The 19,720-nt window shown below is 38.8% G+C and overlaps 1 protein-coding gene across 2 annotated transcripts in view; it reads left to right on the forward strand.

Moving 5' to 3' along the window:
• Positions 1–17,654, forward strand: part of LOC124167497 (zinc finger protein 205-like) — a 127,987-nt gene extending 110,333 nt beyond the window's left edge. The window contains exons 8-9 of one of the 2 annotated variants that reach the window (XM_046545423.1): positions 11,154–11,640; positions 16,605–17,654. In XM_046545423.1, the coding sequence (XP_046401379.1) occupies positions 11,154–11,626 (473 nt within the window). In that variant the 3' untranslated portion in view covers positions 11,627–11,640; positions 16,605–17,654. The remainder of the gene's footprint in view (positions 1–11,153; positions 11,641–16,604) is intronic. The other variant, XM_046545424.1, reaches the window with a different exon arrangement.
• Positions 17,655–19,720: the final 2,066 nt, after the last annotated feature.

The following is a 19,720-nucleotide window of genomic DNA, read 5'->3' on the forward strand; positions in this document are numbered from 1 at the left end:
TCGCGAAGGGCGTGATTGTGCCCGGCTTAATTACCGTCAACGCTTGTCTCGCGCCTACTTGGCTCGTCGATACCCGCTTCCCGGGATCTTGTGCTTTTGCTTTCACTCTCTTCATACCTTGCTTTTAGGCCCTCTCTTGTGGGCCATTTTCGCCATCAACTTCCGTTACTTGCGAAATTTAGACTCCATAATCCCTTCCCCCTCCGGGAACTTGGGAAATTCCTCGCGCCCTATCCATCGCTAGGCCAGTATTTGCCAATCCATCGCTCGTCGCCACAGCGTGCTGCCGCCTTCTCCTGCCTCCAGCCTCCCAGGGTGGTTCGTGCCTTGTCGACACTAAAGCTAGAGTTCCTTTTTCTTTTTATTAAAATGCAATCCATGTGCTATCATTGATACCCGACACCAAGGGCAAGAGCCCACATTAAACTAGTTCGGATTCGAGTCCCGGCTTATCCGGGGCCGGGTCGCGACATTTTACAGATTATAATACTCTTTTCATTATGGCACGCACCAGAAAATAAGTCCACTGGAAGGGGCAGTACGACAGGACACGAGGACTTAAGTTAGTTCCTTCTAGATCTTATATGGACGAACAGTGAGTCCTCATTCTACGTCACCCCGTTAAACGTCATTTCGTGATAACGTCACGAAAATTTGAGATCATCATTCATTTATCGCACCTTCGCTTCGCGATAACGTCTAATCTTTCAAATTTCGCACGAGAAAAAAGGCAAAGTGGGAGGTGTTGCAGGTTGTTCGTTTCGTGGGCGGTAATACAGTGAGTCCTCGTTTAACGTTGTTGATTCGTTCCTGAAAAACTCGTTGTTAAGCGAAACAACGTTAAACGATGCAGTGTTCCCCATAAGAAACACTATAAAAAATTTGAATTGGTTCCTAGCAATCCATTTCTTCGTAAATAAAGAATGCAGAATTTCCAGGGGGAGAATCCGAGGAGGCCAATTATCGGAACCGTAACTTTTAAGCTGACTTCATGACCAATCGGGAGACACCTGAACCAGGCCAAAGATATACATTAGAAGGCCAAAATGAAAAAAAATCTGACACTTGGAAGCAGGAGGGTGAAGGGTGAGTCACTTTTCATGATGCTATGGATTCTTTGACACTTTGCGTGCCATGGACATAATATTACGTCCTGCTAATCCTTCTGAGGATTGCCATGGACGTAATATTACGTCTTTCCATTTAATTGGCTTTGTATTCGTGAAGCCGTAATATTTCGCCCGAGGTACTTTTCCAGTTTACTGCATAGGGGTTCTTTTTTTTTTCAAAAATCAACTGCTCTATGGAAAAAGAGTTCACTTTATGTCCTGAGGATGAAAAGTCCTCTGAAGCTTCCGACATCCTCATCTTAGGCCACTTGGTATGAAAATTCTTTTGGCCAATGGACCGTTCGTTGATTGACCCTTTTTGTCATCCAGGATTTATAATGCTCTGCTTGGAACAATGCTTTTCTATGATTTCCATGCTTTAAATAGTTCAAATTGAGCATATTAAAAGAATTATTATGCATGTTATGGCGGTACATTGTTGCAAAGTTTTTATTTTTCAAAAACAGTAGGTTTTCATTGTTAAATTGTATATTTAAAAATTAGCAATAAATGTTATTCAACTCATTCATTAAGAAGAGAAAAGTCCATTTTTATTGAAATGCACATCGATATAAATATATTTTTGATGCTAATGTTTTAAAAAATGTACGAATATAGTAAAAAATGGCTGGATTTTTCAGTAGGGCTTAAAATTTAGCAGCCGGCAATCAAAATGTTAACCCGGTGGAAATCGCGAGAAGCATTATTAATTTCAGCATGATAACAATTCATGCACAGTGGAACGATAAAAGGTTGGGAATAAGGCATTATTAAAAGAAATATACTAACTAAATTGAGAAAGTATTTTAATGGCGTAACATTGATATTTTCAGTAACAGAAGAAATTTTAATTGTAAAAACTCAAGCTGAAAACCTAAAACTTGCCCGATATCTCCAGCAGTTGCACCTTCTTCAATTCATTTAATAATATCAAGTTTTTGTTCTAATGTCGCCGTTTTTTCTTCACATCTGAAGAACCTCCAGGATAGCCACTCGTCTTCGTGGACATTTTTTTCGGTTGGAATCAGATAAATGTTCAGATAATAGATAATTATTCGCTCAGATGCATATTTAACATGTGCTACCCACGCCAACCTTTTCTGTTGAACGAAAATTATCAATCGCATTAATATAGTAATATTTACTATACATCAGATGCGCTTGCGTCCTATTTGCCATTCAATTTTTTTTCGTCGCGCGTAATTTGAACAACATTATCGCGAAGCAGCAACGACGTTAAATGATGAAGGGTTTCAATTTTTGGACAACATTATCGTGAAACAACTTTAAACTGGATGGCGTTAAACGAGGACACACTGTACTATATTTACGATATCTCTTAAAGACGTACAATCAGAAAATAAGCATTTTTGGCTGGTGGGGATGTTTTTGGCCCAGTTTCTCTAAAATAAGAATTTCCTTATTGTTTTTTAGGTTGTCATGGTTGCAGGTTGAGAAGTTGTTGCTTCAACCAAACAGCGGCAGTGGAGTGAAGACAGGAGTTCCTTGGCGATGCCCCTGCAGGTGACCACCAGGGTTTGGGAGTCCTCCTTGGGGGAAACTCAGGAGGTATTCCTCCCAACTCCTTACCTCCGAAACTCTTGGGAGGAGAACTCTGTTCAGAGGAAATAAAAAAAACTCTCAGAGCTATTTTCTCCTCCAGCATATGTCAAGAGGTGAATGAAAAGGCTTTCCTCCGAAAAGAGTTTCCTCCCAAAAGAGCTAGAGCAATACAAAAAAAGTATTTACGGCACATGTGGCAGAGCTCTGGACAGAGTGGAGACATGCGGTCAGTTCTTTCGCCGAAGCACTTCGAAGGGTCGCTAATCCGCGACCAGCTCACCCACGCAGGACCGTCTCCTCGACCCTACGAGCAGGCAGCCTACGTCCCGAAAAGTGACCTCTCCGACTGCAAGTTGAAAATCAATCACTCAATCCGATCATGAAAGAATGATTGTTTTCATCGCACTCCCGATAATCATGCAATCAAGTACGTCTTTGAACCGTGTTTCATCGATGAAAAATAACGATTTTGTTAACTTTGCTAAAATGGCCATTTTTCCGGTTGTCCGCAGCCACGTCTCTAGAAGAGTTAACAAAATCGTTATTTTTCATCGTAGAAACACGGTTCAAAGACGTGCTTGATTGGCGGGAGTGCGATGAAAACAATTATTTTTTGATGATCAGATTGAGTGATTGAATTTGAAATCGCAGTCAGAGTGGTCACTTTTCCGGAGGTAGGCCCCCCGCTGGTAGGGTCGAAGAGACAGTCCTGCGTGGTTGAGCTCGTCCAGGATAGGGCCGTGGATTAGCGACCCTTCGGAGTGTGCACCACACCCATCCTGGAAGTACCTGCTCCATGGGCCCACGAAACGCATTTTAACATATTCGCCGCATGTGAGGAGAAGGTTTCCGGAGATTGAACAGCAGCGAAAGAGTTAACTGTAGAAGTGATAGAAATGGCAAAACTTTGAATATAAAATGACTAGTAACTTTAACTATATTTGAAACATTTTTGGAGAGCACTTATAAATTATTCCGCGCAGTTTTTGGGCCATGCGGGATAGTTTTTGGAGAAATTTTTGGCATAGACACGCAGGGCTGTGAACAACTGCAAAATTCTCTGATGACTAACACTAAAAACTACTAAAAATCAGAACCACTTATGACCTGTACTTTTCTCTTTTCTCTTCCTTACACTTTCTTCTTTCGCTCTCTGTACGTTAAGATTATCGGAAAGTGAAAAAAACATAATATGTCAGTTTTTTCGATGTAAAACAACATTTTCTTTCTTTGCATTGTATTAAAATTTATTCAAGAATGTTTGTGTGCATGAATAAAATATGAGCCGTTTTGCTTTTCTTTCGGAACTCTTTTATTTTTGCAAATAATTTGCTTTTATTGTAACCCAAATATATAATTAACCCAAAATATAGATTAAACTTGGTATTGTTCATGAATTTTAGAGGACCAATCAGTATGTAAATGAATATAGCACTTTTGGTAATCACTAAACATGTGACTGCTAATAATGAGTAATTGCTCCTTCACTTTCGCCAAAATATGGCATCATCTTCTCGTCAAAAGATAATTTATGAGAAATTGGATCAAACCGTAGAAATATTTGGTTGAGCTCGCAAAGTATGGACGTATCTTAGAAAACTTATCCCCCTGGTCCAAACTTTTGTTACCAGTCAGGCGTAAGAACATTTTAGGTTCAACAAAACGCTTCCGGAACATCGTTTGATGCACATTAAGAACACGTCCTTACTCCAGTAATATTTTATGCTAAGGTGTTATAACCACTAAACATCAGAACGGAAGAAATACCACGCTTTTGGAATCTTTTCTGAGAATTTCACGCACTATGATCACTGGCGATAGTGAACAACTTAGGCTGCAAATGTGAGTTCAGGTTCTTTGGAGGGAACGATTGTTCAACAGACAACCACAGATACAGTAAAAGCAGATGGAACGGAACATCGCCCCTTCTATATACCGTAATACCCAGAAAGCCCTTTACCTGAGTCAAAATACCAAGAAATATTTTTCTTGGTATCCCAATGCATTCATAGTCACTCATAGTTCTCAAAAAATTTCTTTCGAAATAACCTGCACCCTCATTTGGAGCCTTACCAGCTCATTATCGTCAGCAGCCAGTGGGCATGAATTTCTCAGAAAATAATGCGATAATGTGATCCCTCTTTATCTCTCCATTCATTTTGCTCATTCGCCAACCCCCGCTGTGCACGGAGACCCATTGGTGCTGGGATATCCCCGCCCAGCCTAACTATGCATTTTACCCTCCCACTACCTTCCCTTTGAATCCTAGTCAACAACACCACGTAAATACGACTTTACGATCTATTTGCTAACCCTCACATACTCACTTGCTTTTAACATACTTGTCAACTGTGGTAAACAGATCGTTCTTAACTTAGAATGCCAGTATGTCTTGGAATTGCAGACGCCTACAGAAATCTGGACATTTTTCTGGAGAACTGTATAGCAAAGTTTTTATGCATCCTTTGTTTAGGTCACAGTAAATTTCCACTATAGCACAAGTAAACGCTGATTTAATCTTGCTCGATACGTGAAGTCAAAAATATCAAACAGTCACAACTCGGTAAAAACTCACCACCTGCCAAACATCCTAGTAAAGACCCTTCAACACTTATATAGATGTATATTTAGGACTAAAATACTGTACAATTGCCTGAAACTAAAGTTTCGCCATAAAAAGGTAACATATTCTTGATAAGCTTTTCATTTTTCAGTCCAAAAAGAAACGCTCTACACGACTACCGCCGCGGCGCGCCGTTTCCCTAGATTACCGGGGTCCTCCCAACGTTGCGTTAACGCAACACTTGCTTTATTGTTAAATAATTTGAGAACCACATAGTCAAATTCACCCAATCTGTTGCAATGGCCTAGAATACAAATGCATCATTGTATTTGCAGAGAGTTATAATCATCGAGTGTCTCAGATTTAACATAATATGTAAACTTTGAAGATAACCTAAAATAACAACTTACATATAAATGAAAAGGCCATTGTAAGAACAAAAGTTACAAAATTTCTTCCGTGAAAAAATTCATAGCATTTAAGAAAGCATTGAACTACCTATACTAAAAACATTAACTACTTATCAATAACAAATACGGAGAGAAAAAATCGCAAAGTTTGCGTTGCGTTCACGCAACGTTGGGAAGAAATGGGTTAAATTTACGATTTTTTAGGATATGCAATAATCAGTATTTATAGCGAAAATCGTTTGTAATATCTTTGTATTCAAAGGTTGGCAAGAGGTTATAAAAAATAGTCGCTGTAATTTTGGCTCACGACAAAGAACTGAGAGAATCATATTTTATTACATTACGAGGGCTTTTTTCTTAGAAGTTAAATCGGATATTCTATCGAATTTCACCGCAAATGTACACTTAGAATGTAGCTAACAGAGTAACGTATATTTTTAGATGTAAACCATTACAATATCGCTCCTATAAACTTGCCAGTAAGTTATAAAAATAACAATTAAACATCTAACCTTAGCGTCTCCAAAAATTGTTCTAGGTGATGATCAACTCCGTTAATATGAACGCTAGAATTCCGTTTAAAATTTGGAACCAATCAGCAGAACAAACAGAATGTAATTCCTCGCATTGATTTTCAATAAATGCAACATGAGCGTTTTTAGTTATTTTAACTCATAAACAAATAAGTGACCATGAGCACCTTCATTGAGTGGGACACTGAGAGCCGGAATGGGCCGAGGTAATCCTCACGCGGACAATAGGAAAGGATCGGACCTCTCACGCCGAGGGACCCTAATGGCGGTTGGGACCCACTTTTCATTTCCTCTCAGAGTCCTCACAGCATAGCTCTAACAAGAGGAGAACATTTGGTTACCTGAAATAATCCTCAAAATAGCTCTTCCTCCACAACAAAATGTCCTCTTCCTCGATCGGGAGGGAGTATTCTGGCTTCAGAAACGCGTGCGAGTTTTTCGTCTTTCTCCCTTCTCCTATTCTCCCCTCTTGGAGGAGGATCTCAGATTTCCTCTCGGAGTTCCTCCTTGAGGAGGTGAATGTATTGAGAGGAAATAAAAACTCCCAAACCCTGGTGACCACTCAATGGAGTGTGGTCTGGCAGACGACTGGAGCGTAGGAGTTCATGTTGAGTGCATTCTTCATGGAACAGGGGGTCCAACGACCGGGAGAATCTGCAATGGGGAACATGCATGATTTTGTTCAAGTACTAGAGAAAGAACTCTATGTATTCAATGGAAATTTTGTGGATGAATGACGTTTTTTATGACGGAGGTATGAGTCTTTCGAAATAACTCTTCATCAGCTGCCTGAAAACACAATGTCATCATGAACGCTTGTGTGTGACGTCACGGCACAGAATCCAATGATGACACACTGAGGGAGTGGTTAGAAAATTGGTCTATGCTGGGGCTTAAATGCAAATTTGGCAAAAATATTGCCGTTTTAACGTCAGACTGCAGATTGTGAATATGTTGGGTTGCCTACGCGTTTTTGGAACAAATAAGCATGACGTCAGAGTCCAATAAACAAAACGTTTACGTGGTGCCAGTAAACTATTCGTCCCGTTTTTAGGAAAACCTATGTATCACTTAGTATGTATCTTTTTCTCAGTGCATTTTATTATCCAAGCTCTAGATTACTAGCGAACGAGGTAGTTGATTTGATTTATGTTCCATTTCAATTTTGTGGATTCTCAACTCCGCGCCGAGAAATCTTCATTAAAGTCGCAGAGCATTCTTACAGTGCTAATGAATTTAGTAGTTTTCGCAAACTTTGAATCTCTGTAGCAACAAGAATATTGAGAATTATGAAATCAGATTTTGCATGCGTTAATAACTTTAACTTGATTATCTATTCACGTTAAAAATAATCTTAATTTTATCAGATACCACATTAGTTTGTAGTGAATGTGTGCATATACTAAGGCACTATACGTACAACAATGGAAAATGAATCATTTGTTTTCATTGTCACAATATTCTGATGTTGTAATTATTTTGATTTATGGTTTATGCCTTTATAATTTACTTAATATTAATACAGTAAAACCTCTATGTTGTGAACCTCTTTATATCATAAACCTCCATACTTCATACCACGCCTACGCTCCTGTCAGATTTACAGGTAAATTTATTGGCAAACCTCTATGTAGTTAACCTCTTTATATCGTAAAACCTCCACTTATCGCACCAAGGAGAAACACCCAATATGGCCTAACTACCTCTGCAAATTGTAGCGAGGCAACTAGAGACCATTAATGCAGCTGCAATTTCGTACATTAAATGACATTTTAAGCATTAAACATTTCACCTTTTTTTATACATACACCCTTAATATGTTGTAATTTTCACATGAACCATTAGTTGTGCCGGTTTGTTCCATATGAGAGCATACCTAACAGTAAATGAGAAAAAAGATGTTCAACTATCCTAATCATTTTAAGTGACTGTTGACTTAAGAGAGATCACATCGTTTTCTCTCTGATCATGGTAAAAATCATGCGATAGCACTCGCTTTCTGCAATTATTAAATAGTAAATGCATGTTTGTTTAAACACATATATACCTGTATGATGGTTTAAAAGACACTAGTGCCTTAATTTCTGAGGGATATGTAAAAATGGTGCCTATCACTAAAATCTCTCTATGGTGAACCTCCATGCATTAAATAGACCAAATTTTGGTCCCCTCCATTAAGATGTAAAGAGCTCTATCACTGTATTATTCTTCAAAAGCGTGAAAGTCCTGCTTTCACAAAAATAACAAAAAAAACAGAATGTCTCTGCACTTCGATTTTAATGAGTGTTAAATATTGCACACATCCTGCAGTGTAGGCAGAATACTCGCATGTCTGTTTTGCGTGAGGTAAAAGGATAGAAACACCACACGCTCTAATACGTCGCTTACGTCAGCTGTGGCTGAAGACGAACTCCAGCCCACTTTGGAGGCACAACCAAGTGCGCTATAAGACGAAATCACTGTTCAGCAGCTGCTTCTAACTAGACGATGCATGGTGATATTGCCAGCAAGCAGCCTAGTCAGATCCAGGACTAGGGGCCAGTGATTTTGAGCAGGCCAGCGTTTAATAGCCGCAGTGAGAAGAGAAAGTGTTGTGAAATTTCTTAGACTTACAGGTGCTTTGGTTGTGTGTGTAGGTATTTTCTGATTTTGCAAATTCGTTTCACCTATAATTTTTCCAGTTCAACGCCCATTTTCTGGCCTAAATTTGTGTTTTTCTTAATCATTAGGGCAGTAGCTTAATATATTTTTTATGACTGCATGGAAATGTGGAATGTCAGGCAAACCAACAGAATCGAAATGTAAGTTTCAAAAACACAAAGAATAGAATTCCAGGTGGCTTCAACATCTGCTTATGAGGTCTAAACGGTGTCTTAGCTTGCATGGAATAAATTTAAATTTTAAATTCAACATGTGCTAACTAATGTACAGGCGGTCCTCGACTTTCGTACAATTCACACTTTCGTACGTTCAAAATTGACACCTTTTACTTGGCTTCCGTACGCTAAATTTGGACTTTCGGATGTGGTTATGTAATTATTTTGAATTCCCGCGATGTTCAGTGCGCATCCCAACATTCAATTGTTTCAAATGGCAGTATATGCGAACAATACGAACGTATACAATGAAGGGAATTGTTGGTAGTTGAGTCTAATCTAGGTGACTTATTTGAGAGAGGGACTGCCTGCTATAGGCTCCTTCATCAAGAGAAGAAGAAGGCCTTCATTGAAGATATTTTTCAAAAAAGTTGACTAGACATCATAAAATAGCTTTCAATAAAACTAGTAAGATCTTCTTTCTAATTGAATTTTTTCGTTTGAGTGCTGTTTAATTCACCTTCAGCAACGATATTGCACGAAATATCAACCGAATTTCGTTTGTCTTTTTTGAATAACATGCGAAATATACGCGATCAGGAATGTCACCTGCCGAATGTCGAATTTTGGTGTAAAAATTAAAAGGTATCCAGAGCGCGGGTTCAACAATTACATTTTGTTATGCTTCTTGATATGTCTTTTTATTTATAGTGGACGTAATAAGTGGAATGTCAACTTAAACGCCAAGAGGATGTTTCACTCGATAGTCAACGCATTTCTTGTTTTTTTTTTAACTTTTATTTACATTTTCTGCGTATTTTCGAAAGAAATTAGATGATTTGAGGAGTTTTATTGACGTATTATTAAAATTTAGTGAATTGAAATAAAATCCGTGAAAAAAAGGTTTTAGTACGTATATTACGTTCTTTTGGAACGTAACCCCTAATTAGTATGAAAGTCAATGGTTCGACTTTCGTACACATTTTCGGGAACGCATTGTGTGCGAAAGTTGGGGACCGCCTGTATTCCTTGTCCTTTTATATACATAAATATAATATTATTTAAAAGTATATAAGTAATTTTGGGTGTTTTAAAATTCTTATCCATCGTGGTAATAACTTGGAATGTTGTAAAATTTCTCCACTCGGGGGAGCTCCCCTTTGCGTATGGGGATTGCGGATGACGGTACATCAAGGCGAGTGACCTGACCCAGCACGCAAAGAGCCATAGTGCCATCAAACCGCACAGGTAAAGTCATGAACTGAAAGTCTCCTCTCATGGAAAATGCTTCGAATTGGAGGTGTAAGGAATTCTAAATTTTCTCTCATCCAATTCGTGAGAGATTCTCTGAAGTTCCCCGAGGGTGTCTGCTTACCTGTGAAGCTGTGATATCGTGGAATCATGTGGGCCTTTTTGTCTTTTCAGAATACTCTGTGAATTTAATGAAGTAAGACCTGAAAAAAGTCTGCTTTTGCTCCACACAGCAATCTGCAAAAACTATTCAACTCGATTGAATTTGTGCGATGACTTGATTTGATATTTCATATTCATATTTCTGGGTCGAATTTGGCAATTCTCCAACCCATACGCTCTCATATACAAATTTAATCAGTTACACAGCCTGAAAAAATTGATTTCACCCTCGGCCATGCGCCTATTGGGACGGCTTGAGGGATAATATGTTAATGTTGTAATTGAGATTGTTGATGCTTTCCAGGTGATTATAATATTTCAGGGCATCAGAACTCTTTCAAGGGCTTTGGAAAAATCATAGGCTTGACAATATTAACAAATCTCTTCTTTTACTATTTTAAAGGTCGTTTTACAGGGTACATGGAATTGTGCAATCTGACGTACGTCCAAAGGCGCGATCAAAATTGTGTTGTGTAAAGCGGTGAATTGCTGGAACACATGTGAGAATGCGTGGATGCGAGATGGCAGAATAGCCCCTGATCTAATTTCGTTCATGCATTCGTGCAATTCCACGCCACTTTAGAAATTAATGCAGCTCTAATCTGCACAATTCCATGCCCTGTGTAAAACGGCCTTAAGAATTCATTATTTCTGTCATGTAGTTTCTGTTCGCTCAGCGTGACATTTAAATTTTTACGCCGATGTTTCTCCTACCATTACAAAACCATTGCTGCCTTCCACACAAGAACCATCGCAATACCTTGAGTCACAGCCTCCGGCATCGCAGCCAGCTCCCCAGGCCCTCTCCCTGGAACAAGACTTTCGACAGCTTCTCCCGGCCACCGCGCCCGGAATGCTGCCCACACCCGCAGACCAGGAGGTTCTGGAGCTGCTTACGCTCCTGGCAAACAACAAGGACTCCCCGAAGCTCACCAGGTGGGAGGGACACGAGCTCCTTCTCTTACTCACATTGGGGTCTGAATGGCCGACTCTTTCGACCACTACGAGGAACATTGGGTACAACCGTACTAGGATCCTTGCCATCGCCGCCACCCATGGGTGGGAAACAGAATCACGGGTATCGAACCCAGACGAGATCCTGTGGCGCCTGCACACTCTCTTGTGGGTGCAGACGGGGGAGAGGCCCTTTGCGTGTGGTGTGTGCCACAAGCGCTTCTCGCAGAAGAGCACGCTCAACCACCACGCAAAGATGCACTGAACGCTGTTCGTTGGGTGAGGGAATAATAATAGTAATAAATGCTCTCTGGAACTCTGTGTGATATCATTCTGGTTCCCGCTTTCGCCGTGTGAGGTGACCTTGGGGTGAGGGTATGTGCGCCGCTGCAATGCAGGCTGCTAGCAGGTCGCAGAGTACCCTGCTAGCAGGTAGCGCTTGGCTTAAATAAGGATTATTAATACCCTATCAAACGAAGGAAACTTTCCGACCTTAAGTAATTTTGATAGGTCATTATTAAGAGACGTTTCCCTGAGCTCTGTGCCTCATGCATGCATTGGTAATGTCAGACGATGTATAACTCCTATCTACTCGTATAGAAACTAGGTCCATGTGATGTCACGTGGGGTGGCATCGCATGGGCACCAATCTGGCCTTTTTCAAATGAGGTTAAAATTGACCGTTGCCATTCGTCTAAACTGAGAATTCTAAAACCAAATAATTTGTATAGTATGAATACACTAATGGTGGGTAAGGAATCGCAGTCAATGCATTTCGTTTTCTTTGATGAAGGTAACTACCCTATTGATTCCATATTTCGCAAGGGGTGATACAAAAAGACCTAGCGTAAATAGATGTTTGATAAGGTGGGGGGGGTAGGGGGAAGATGGTAAGGTGGTGGGGGGGGGTATTTCTGAACAAACATTTAAACATTTCCTAGATAACAATTTGAAAAATTGATATAACCATTTACTGCCAACAGGCTGATATATCAGTCCTTGCTGGTTGAGCGAAATTTTTTCACTTTTTTTGTGATTGTGGCCCTTTTATCAGCTGTAATTTAAGTAAACCCCCTAAATTTATCTATGGTTATAAGATATAAATATATCTTAGGAATTGGGAAAAAATCTAGAAGTATTAAATATTATTAAGTAGCTGAGAAATTTTTAAACCTGAAATGTTGCTAATTCCGGAAAATAGCCTTGGCAGTCTTCGTGCATCCCACCTGAAATAGGCTGCTGCAGTAAAAGGGTTAAAATCGATCATGTATTGCATAGTGAAAATGTTTAACAGGTGATATAATTGATGAACCATTTCTGGCGATACTATGTTATATCTTTCATGGAATACGGAAAATGTATTCCGTTTCCTTTCCTTGGAGGTGATGACAACTGAAAAATTTCTGTTCTCACAAAATATTTTCTTCGAAACCACGTGATCATGTTAAAAATGCATAATTAATTTCCTCGATTAATCTTAGTTGTTTGCGTTGGAACAAATTTTCATTTTATCTTGCAGATGTTATTTTCATAAATTTGCTTTTGCCGAAAACTTTTACATGAGCATCTTCCAGCATTTTTATTTCACGATGAATGGAACATGCAGGAGAGGGAATTGCAATAATGGTCGTATGATACATATTCTTTAGAGTAATACCCCAAAAATGATCCAGGAGAATCTTTCAGAGACCAAAAGTTAGTCAGAAAAAAGTCACAGATCTAAGATTGCAAAATGGCTGTTCCCCAGTGTAATTAATGATCAGTGTATATAGTATTCAAAGTTATTTTGACAAAGTTAAAAGTTTATCAAAGGAGTTTTATGGTTTAGCAATTCGCGACAATGAATAACAAATTTGGGTCGTATGCCTCCCACCTGCTGTTTAAAATGTTTGGCTGAGTGTGGTATGACTTTACATTTTGCCTTTTTGGAAGCTGAATTTTGTGGTGAATTTTCTTCTTTTTTTGCGTATAATCCCTTTCCAAATACAGCTCCCCATTATCCTCCCAGCTACAGACTCCCCATTATCCAGCTGTGGCATATCAGTGTCGCAGATTATCAATGCATGATTTTCACTCTCATTTGATGTTTTCCACAATCTTCATTATAAATAAAATTGTATGCAAAATCACCAGAATGACTGCATTTTAATGTTAGGAAACACAGGGCTTATTATCCCATTCGTAAAACGGATGCGATCGTGTGCTAGCTGCAATCATGGGAGCTCCGTGTTCCTTTTTCCAAGCGTCTCATACTTCCAGGTCTTATATGGACCAGTGGGAATACGAGTGCACTCGTGTTATCATCTCTAAAAAGATCGGGCAAAGAAAGCTCTTAGTGAGCCCGGAAAGCAATCTTAAATAAGAGAAAATGTACGCAAATAAAAATAAATTGTTTGCTTTACCTTCATTATAAATATGTAAGCACTAAGCTTATAGGAAGGGCCAGGTTCGTAGAAGGCAGAATGAGATGACAAGTCTGGTTCCACACGTTTAATTGTCAGAGCACAGGCACAAACTCCCCCTCCGAGATACAGCGTAAGAGGCTTACCGTGTCTATTCCCTCCAAGAGGCTTCCTCCCGTGTCGCGTCCGTCTCGTGACCCTCTCGGCATCTTCCTATTGGCCGGAAAAGGTCACATGATTATGCACATCATACACCTTCCCACGCCAAGATACTGCAACGTGTAACGGCATTAAGTGTTGGAGGAATACGCGGAGACCAATTCCCACGAGAGAGCAAGTGGCAAGTTGTTAATCGGCGTAAGGTGTCAGAGTCATGCACGAGGATGGATCCCACGCGAGAGGTTGCAACGTGTTATGAGTTTCAGATACTGGATCTTGCACCGTGTGAGATGGGCTGTGGTTATGAAATACGTTCATGTGCAGGCAGGAAAGTTTCATTTTCACTTGCTCACTTGTTATCCAGTGGTGTAGAGAGGAATTTTGTTCGGGGGGGAGGTCCGAAGCCATGGGGGAAAATGTTTGAAAAACAGGGTACAAAGTAATGGTTTTTCAACTAATTTTAATAATCGACAAAACTTTATTTATCAAAGAAATAATTTTTAAATTCATGATTTTTCAATGTTTCATTTTCTTTTATGAAGGAAAATAATTTTGTTTTTATATTCTGGGGGGGATCCGGATCCCCTGGACACCCCCCCTGGCTATGCCAATGATGCTATCACGAGATATGAATGAATTAAATGACTACCTCTGTAAATGGAAAAATATTCATTAAGCTGTCCTAAGGAAATAGACGTCATAAAAAGAATATAAGCACAGATTTGGAATAAGAATGAAAAATATATCTAAGATCGACCAACTATGTCTCTAGGACATAATCTATGTTGAACAGTGAAAATAATGATGTATATAATTTTCACGATTATTTTAACAAAGTTTTAAGTTTACCAAAAGAGTTCTATGGTTTAACAATGGGTGAGAATGAATAACAAATTTAGTGTATGCCGTTTAAAGTATATGGCTGTGTGTGGTATGACTACATTTTGCCTTTTTGGAAGCTGAATTTTGTGGTGAATTTTCTTATTTTTCACGTATTATCCCTCTTCGAATACAGTGAAATGTCTTTATAACGAAATTGTATGAACTGCCATGATAGGTTTGTTAAACAGAAATTTCATTATGTTGAATTGTGCAAAAAATATTGCATGGAACCACACGAATGAAAGTACATAAAAAAAACTTAATGAAAAATCATTAGTGAAAAATATATTTTGTCAAATACAATTGAAAATAACAAAAATTCAAATTCATGTACTTACCAACGGTATCTTCGATGGTGCTTCTCAGTTAGGTGGAGCATTGAAAACTTTTTATGTCCACACCACGTAAATTCAATCATTGACACTACTCCTTCATGGAGAATGTCCAATAGGGTAGTTTCCTTCATTAAAGAAAACGAAAGGCATTGATTGCAATTCCTTACCCATTATTAGTGTATTCATGATATACAAATTATTTGGTTTGAGAAATCCCAGTTCAGATGAATGGCAATGGTCAATTTTAACCTCATTTGAAAGAGGCCAGATTGGTGCCCATGCGACGCCACTCCACGTGACGTCACAGGGACCTAGTTTCTATACCAGTAGGTAGGAGTTTTACATCGTCTGAGATTACCAATGCATGCATGAGGCACAGAGCTCATGGGAAACATCTCTTAATAATCACCTATTAAAACTCCCTAAGGTCGGAATGTTTCATTCGTTTGACATGGTATTTATAATCCTTATTTAAGCCAAGCGCTACCAGCTAGCAGGGTACTCTACTACCTGCTAGCAGCATGCATCATAGCGGCGCTCATAGCCTTGCTCCATAGTGGCTTTACACGGCGGTAGCTGGAACCAGAATGACGTCACACAGGCATTTCCCAGCATTCATACTTAGCCGTCGTGTTTTTGCACGCTTGAAAATTTTCACTTTTCATTTTATTGCAAAAAATATATATCGTCATTTAAAAATCTAGAAGCATGAAATACGTACTCCAGGAGTAATAATCTATCGATAGAGGCAGTAAAAAAATAATAGGAAACCACCCTATTATGAACACTTTTTACATTCACTGTACACAAATCTATTTATACACGACACTTTTTAAAATAAATCAGTTACTTTTTTTCCACACTGTGTTTCACACAAGATCGTTCTACAAACTTGCTTACAAATTCAACTGAGTGCTCCCGACAATTGATTTAACGTCCTCCTTTGACATTAGAAGTTTATGGATATTCAGAACAAAGTTGTGTGTCATTGTTGTATGTGAATGACTGTAACCAATTGATTTTTTTTTTTAATTGCAGCTGATTGTATTTGCTATATGATTACAAATTTTTACATATATCTAAATACTTTACGCATGCCTGATGATATTCATGAACTATTAGCTGATCAAAATCATTTAAGTTGAATGTCAGATATCTGATATTTTCTTCTACTCTTGTTTGAATACTCTAAATTATAAGCATTATGCATTTTGCGGATACATAGTAAATAGTCTTAAATTGTAGTTAAAATGAACTAAACTCACTATGGTCCACAAACCTATTGTTAAATTTTTAAAATGCTCAGGATAGTTATTTTCAATATACTTGTAATGTTAACCAATTAGTTTATAAAATAATAATGGGTTCTAGTTACTGATTACAATTTTTATTGCCAAATATATTTCACGCACTCATGATAATCTTCTTGGACTGCTAGATGATCAAAATTTTCTTTTCATTCCAGGTGAATTGCAGTTGAGTGTTTAGTCCAACTGATGCCAAAGAAGATGAGAAAATGCCCTAATACATATTAGGCGGAGAGAAGATGCCATTAGCCATCTGGGCTCTGGTACAGGATTTTTTAGTTAATAAAGTGAATAATTACTGGTCTGGAAGTTTCTATACAGTCAATTCATATACATCGTTTTGCCTCATTTCTGGTTTTTTATAGAATTCTTTTTATAAGATTTTCTTTTATATTTTTTTTTTCAAGAGTGGGGCTTTACTGGAGGATTTGCGGCGTTTATACTCCCTTATTGTTGATGCCAGTTATCCCCCAAGACAGATCTGTCTCCGATGCAACAGTTTACATCCCTCGTATCAGTTTATCTTTAGGCTGCCCTACATCTGGCGGCGATTCAGCCGAGAGTGACTTGTGTCCCGACAACATCATCATGGTTGTGATTTAATAAAAAATTCTGTGGAAAAACAAATTTTTAGGTATTCATTAAAAAATGTCTTGCCAGGTACAAGATGGTTCCTTAACCAGAGTAATTTTTAATAGGAGAATACTCAGTCAGGTTTAAATGGAGATCATAATCACTTAATTAACCACGCTTTCACTTAGCTCCTGCTATAATTAAGGTTAGCAATTCTCAAATAATGCAACGCCTTCAATTACCTGCAATGAAACAATTTACATTAACTTATCCCTGTAAATGTATGTAATCAGATGTCAGTTGCCTACTTCAAAAATATAAGCCCTGGTTTTTCCTGAACCTGCTTTCATGACGGCATGGGATAAGTAAGTGTTATTTTTTATTGATTTGGTATTACAAGAATCATCAGTATGTTCAGAGAAATATTACCCAGGATTCCAGGACACATACAATGGTCTCTCAGGTCGGCCTTTGGTCTGCGTTGGGTGGCAGTGACATGGGGAATACGATCGGGGTGGGACTTTCGTTCTTGTTCTCGATATTTTACCATAAATTCCAAGTTTCCCACTTGTATGGGTCCTCTCCTTCCCTATCAATGCGAGGGTGGCATGCTAGTATTTTTAACAATATTTGCTTTTTTCAAGCCAAAAAATTAAACAAATGGTGTGTTTTTTCAGCACGTCATTCCATGTATGTATGTACACATGAGCAATGTAAACACAGTATGTTAGGTGGGCATATATATGTATATGGTCATCTGCTATATTGCAAGTTATTTTGACTGCTAATAATCAGGGAAAAAGATGACATATGCTTACTACTTCCCTTTCAACAGAGGATATATGTATTCAATGTTTTATTTAGAATCTATCTGAAATGGATGATAATTTTTACCATAATTACTTGTCTCAGGCGTGACATCATGGAATTGAATCAACATAATAAATAATTTGGGTTGATTTTATTAATAAGTTATAAGTTACAATATGTTAGAGTTCCTCCAGATTAGATCTGAATCATTTCTCTCCATATACCTGTGACGTTACGTCGTAAAATCTGGTTGATTTTTCACGTAAGTCCAGGCAAGGGAAATACTCCAACCGTCGGTCACAAGCTGGATCAGGGAAAGACTCCACAAACAAGAAAAACAGCTCACAAGAAAAAGGTAGCAAAAAATACTTTACGAGTTATTACCGTTCGATATCTATTCAAAATAGAGTATTCAAAAATCAGAAGTATTACAGAAAACAATGATAGTAATTCATGATGCCAAAAGAAACATTACCAGCTAAAAACCAGCAGAATAATTGCACAAAATTTGCCATGTCTCACTAGACATGTGACAACGACGACTCCCCGAGCACAAGAGACCTTGCCTATGCAGGACAAGACAGGATGTGAGGGGAGGGATTCTTCCAGGGAGTGGAGGGGTAGCCAGGCGAATTCAACTACTGCGCCACTGATGCGTCACTGCCCCTGCAGAAACGGCCGCTCCGCAAAACACCATTCCCTGGTTTTGAGACAACAGCATACCAGCCAGAATTTTCCCCTCAACTTCTGGGTTGGAGACATCAGTTGAATCACAGGGATATTCATTGGAACACATGGAGGGGGAGGAGATACTGGGGTGAGGTGTTGGAGGGAGAGAGAGTTGTGATAGGACAATGGTAAAACTTCTCACTCCAAGTGCAATACTAAAGCCTTAGCACCGATTTCCCCTTGCTTGCCAAGGAGTAAGTATTTCTCCGCAGTAGTCCTATATAAGTCTTGCATTGCAGGTAGGTTGGTTCGGGGTTGGTTCGGGGTTGTTTCGGGGCTGTTTCAGAGGCTGATTCCAGAGGCTGAGTTTCCAGAGGCAGGGTTTTCAGAGACAGGATTTTCCAGAGACAGGATTTTGCAGAGACAGGATTTCGCTACAGGCCTTTTGCGCGAAAAATCCTTTGCTCGAAAAAACCTTAGCGCGAAAAGTTCTTGGCGGGAGAAGTTCTGCGGATAAGTTCGGAGGAAGTTTGAGGAATTTCTGGGGGGGAGGGGTACCAGAAATTTTTGGGGGGGGGGGGGAACACTAAAAAATGCCACATACCTAACATTGATTCCTGACTCTATATTGTTCTCTGGAATTCTACATTCCTATCCTTACTCTTCAAAAATCACTCCCCATTGTGTTGGAAATTGTCCTCTTAGTAAATAGCAAATATAATTGCACCGTAATACTCGACACTCCAGCAAATACACCTTTCTCCAACCTTTTCTTTTGCCCTCCTGTACTGTGCGTAGAAAACTTTTGTGAAGGACATTGTTGAGTATTTCGTGGGTACCCCATTTACAATTCATAAATTATATGCACTGTTTTAGTATTTCCTGTAATTCAACGCCATGTCTTTCTTTTTTAATTATATAATATCTTGTTATGCATAATTCATAAATACATAGGAGGCTACATTCAGGTTTTTACATTTATTTTCTCCGAAATGGCAGTCGAATATTTCATATTAATTGCTATTGCATGTAACTGTGCATTGACTATCATGGAATGGAAAAACAACTACTAAAGGTGCCATCATGTAGAATGTTGACATTGTTGAAGGGGTAAGTTAATAAAATTTATTGCATTCAACTTTTATCCCTGCACTCATATGAATAAACAAGTTTTTTTTTCTTCCCACCAACAGCTGTGCGGTTAAATTCAAAGTTTTCAAAA

This window comes from Ischnura elegans, chromosome 11 (genome assembly GCF_921293095.1).
Source record: "Ischnura elegans chromosome 11, ioIscEleg1.1, whole genome shotgun sequence".
Taxonomy (NCBI): domain Eukaryota; kingdom Metazoa; phylum Arthropoda; class Insecta; order Odonata; family Coenagrionidae; genus Ischnura; species Ischnura elegans.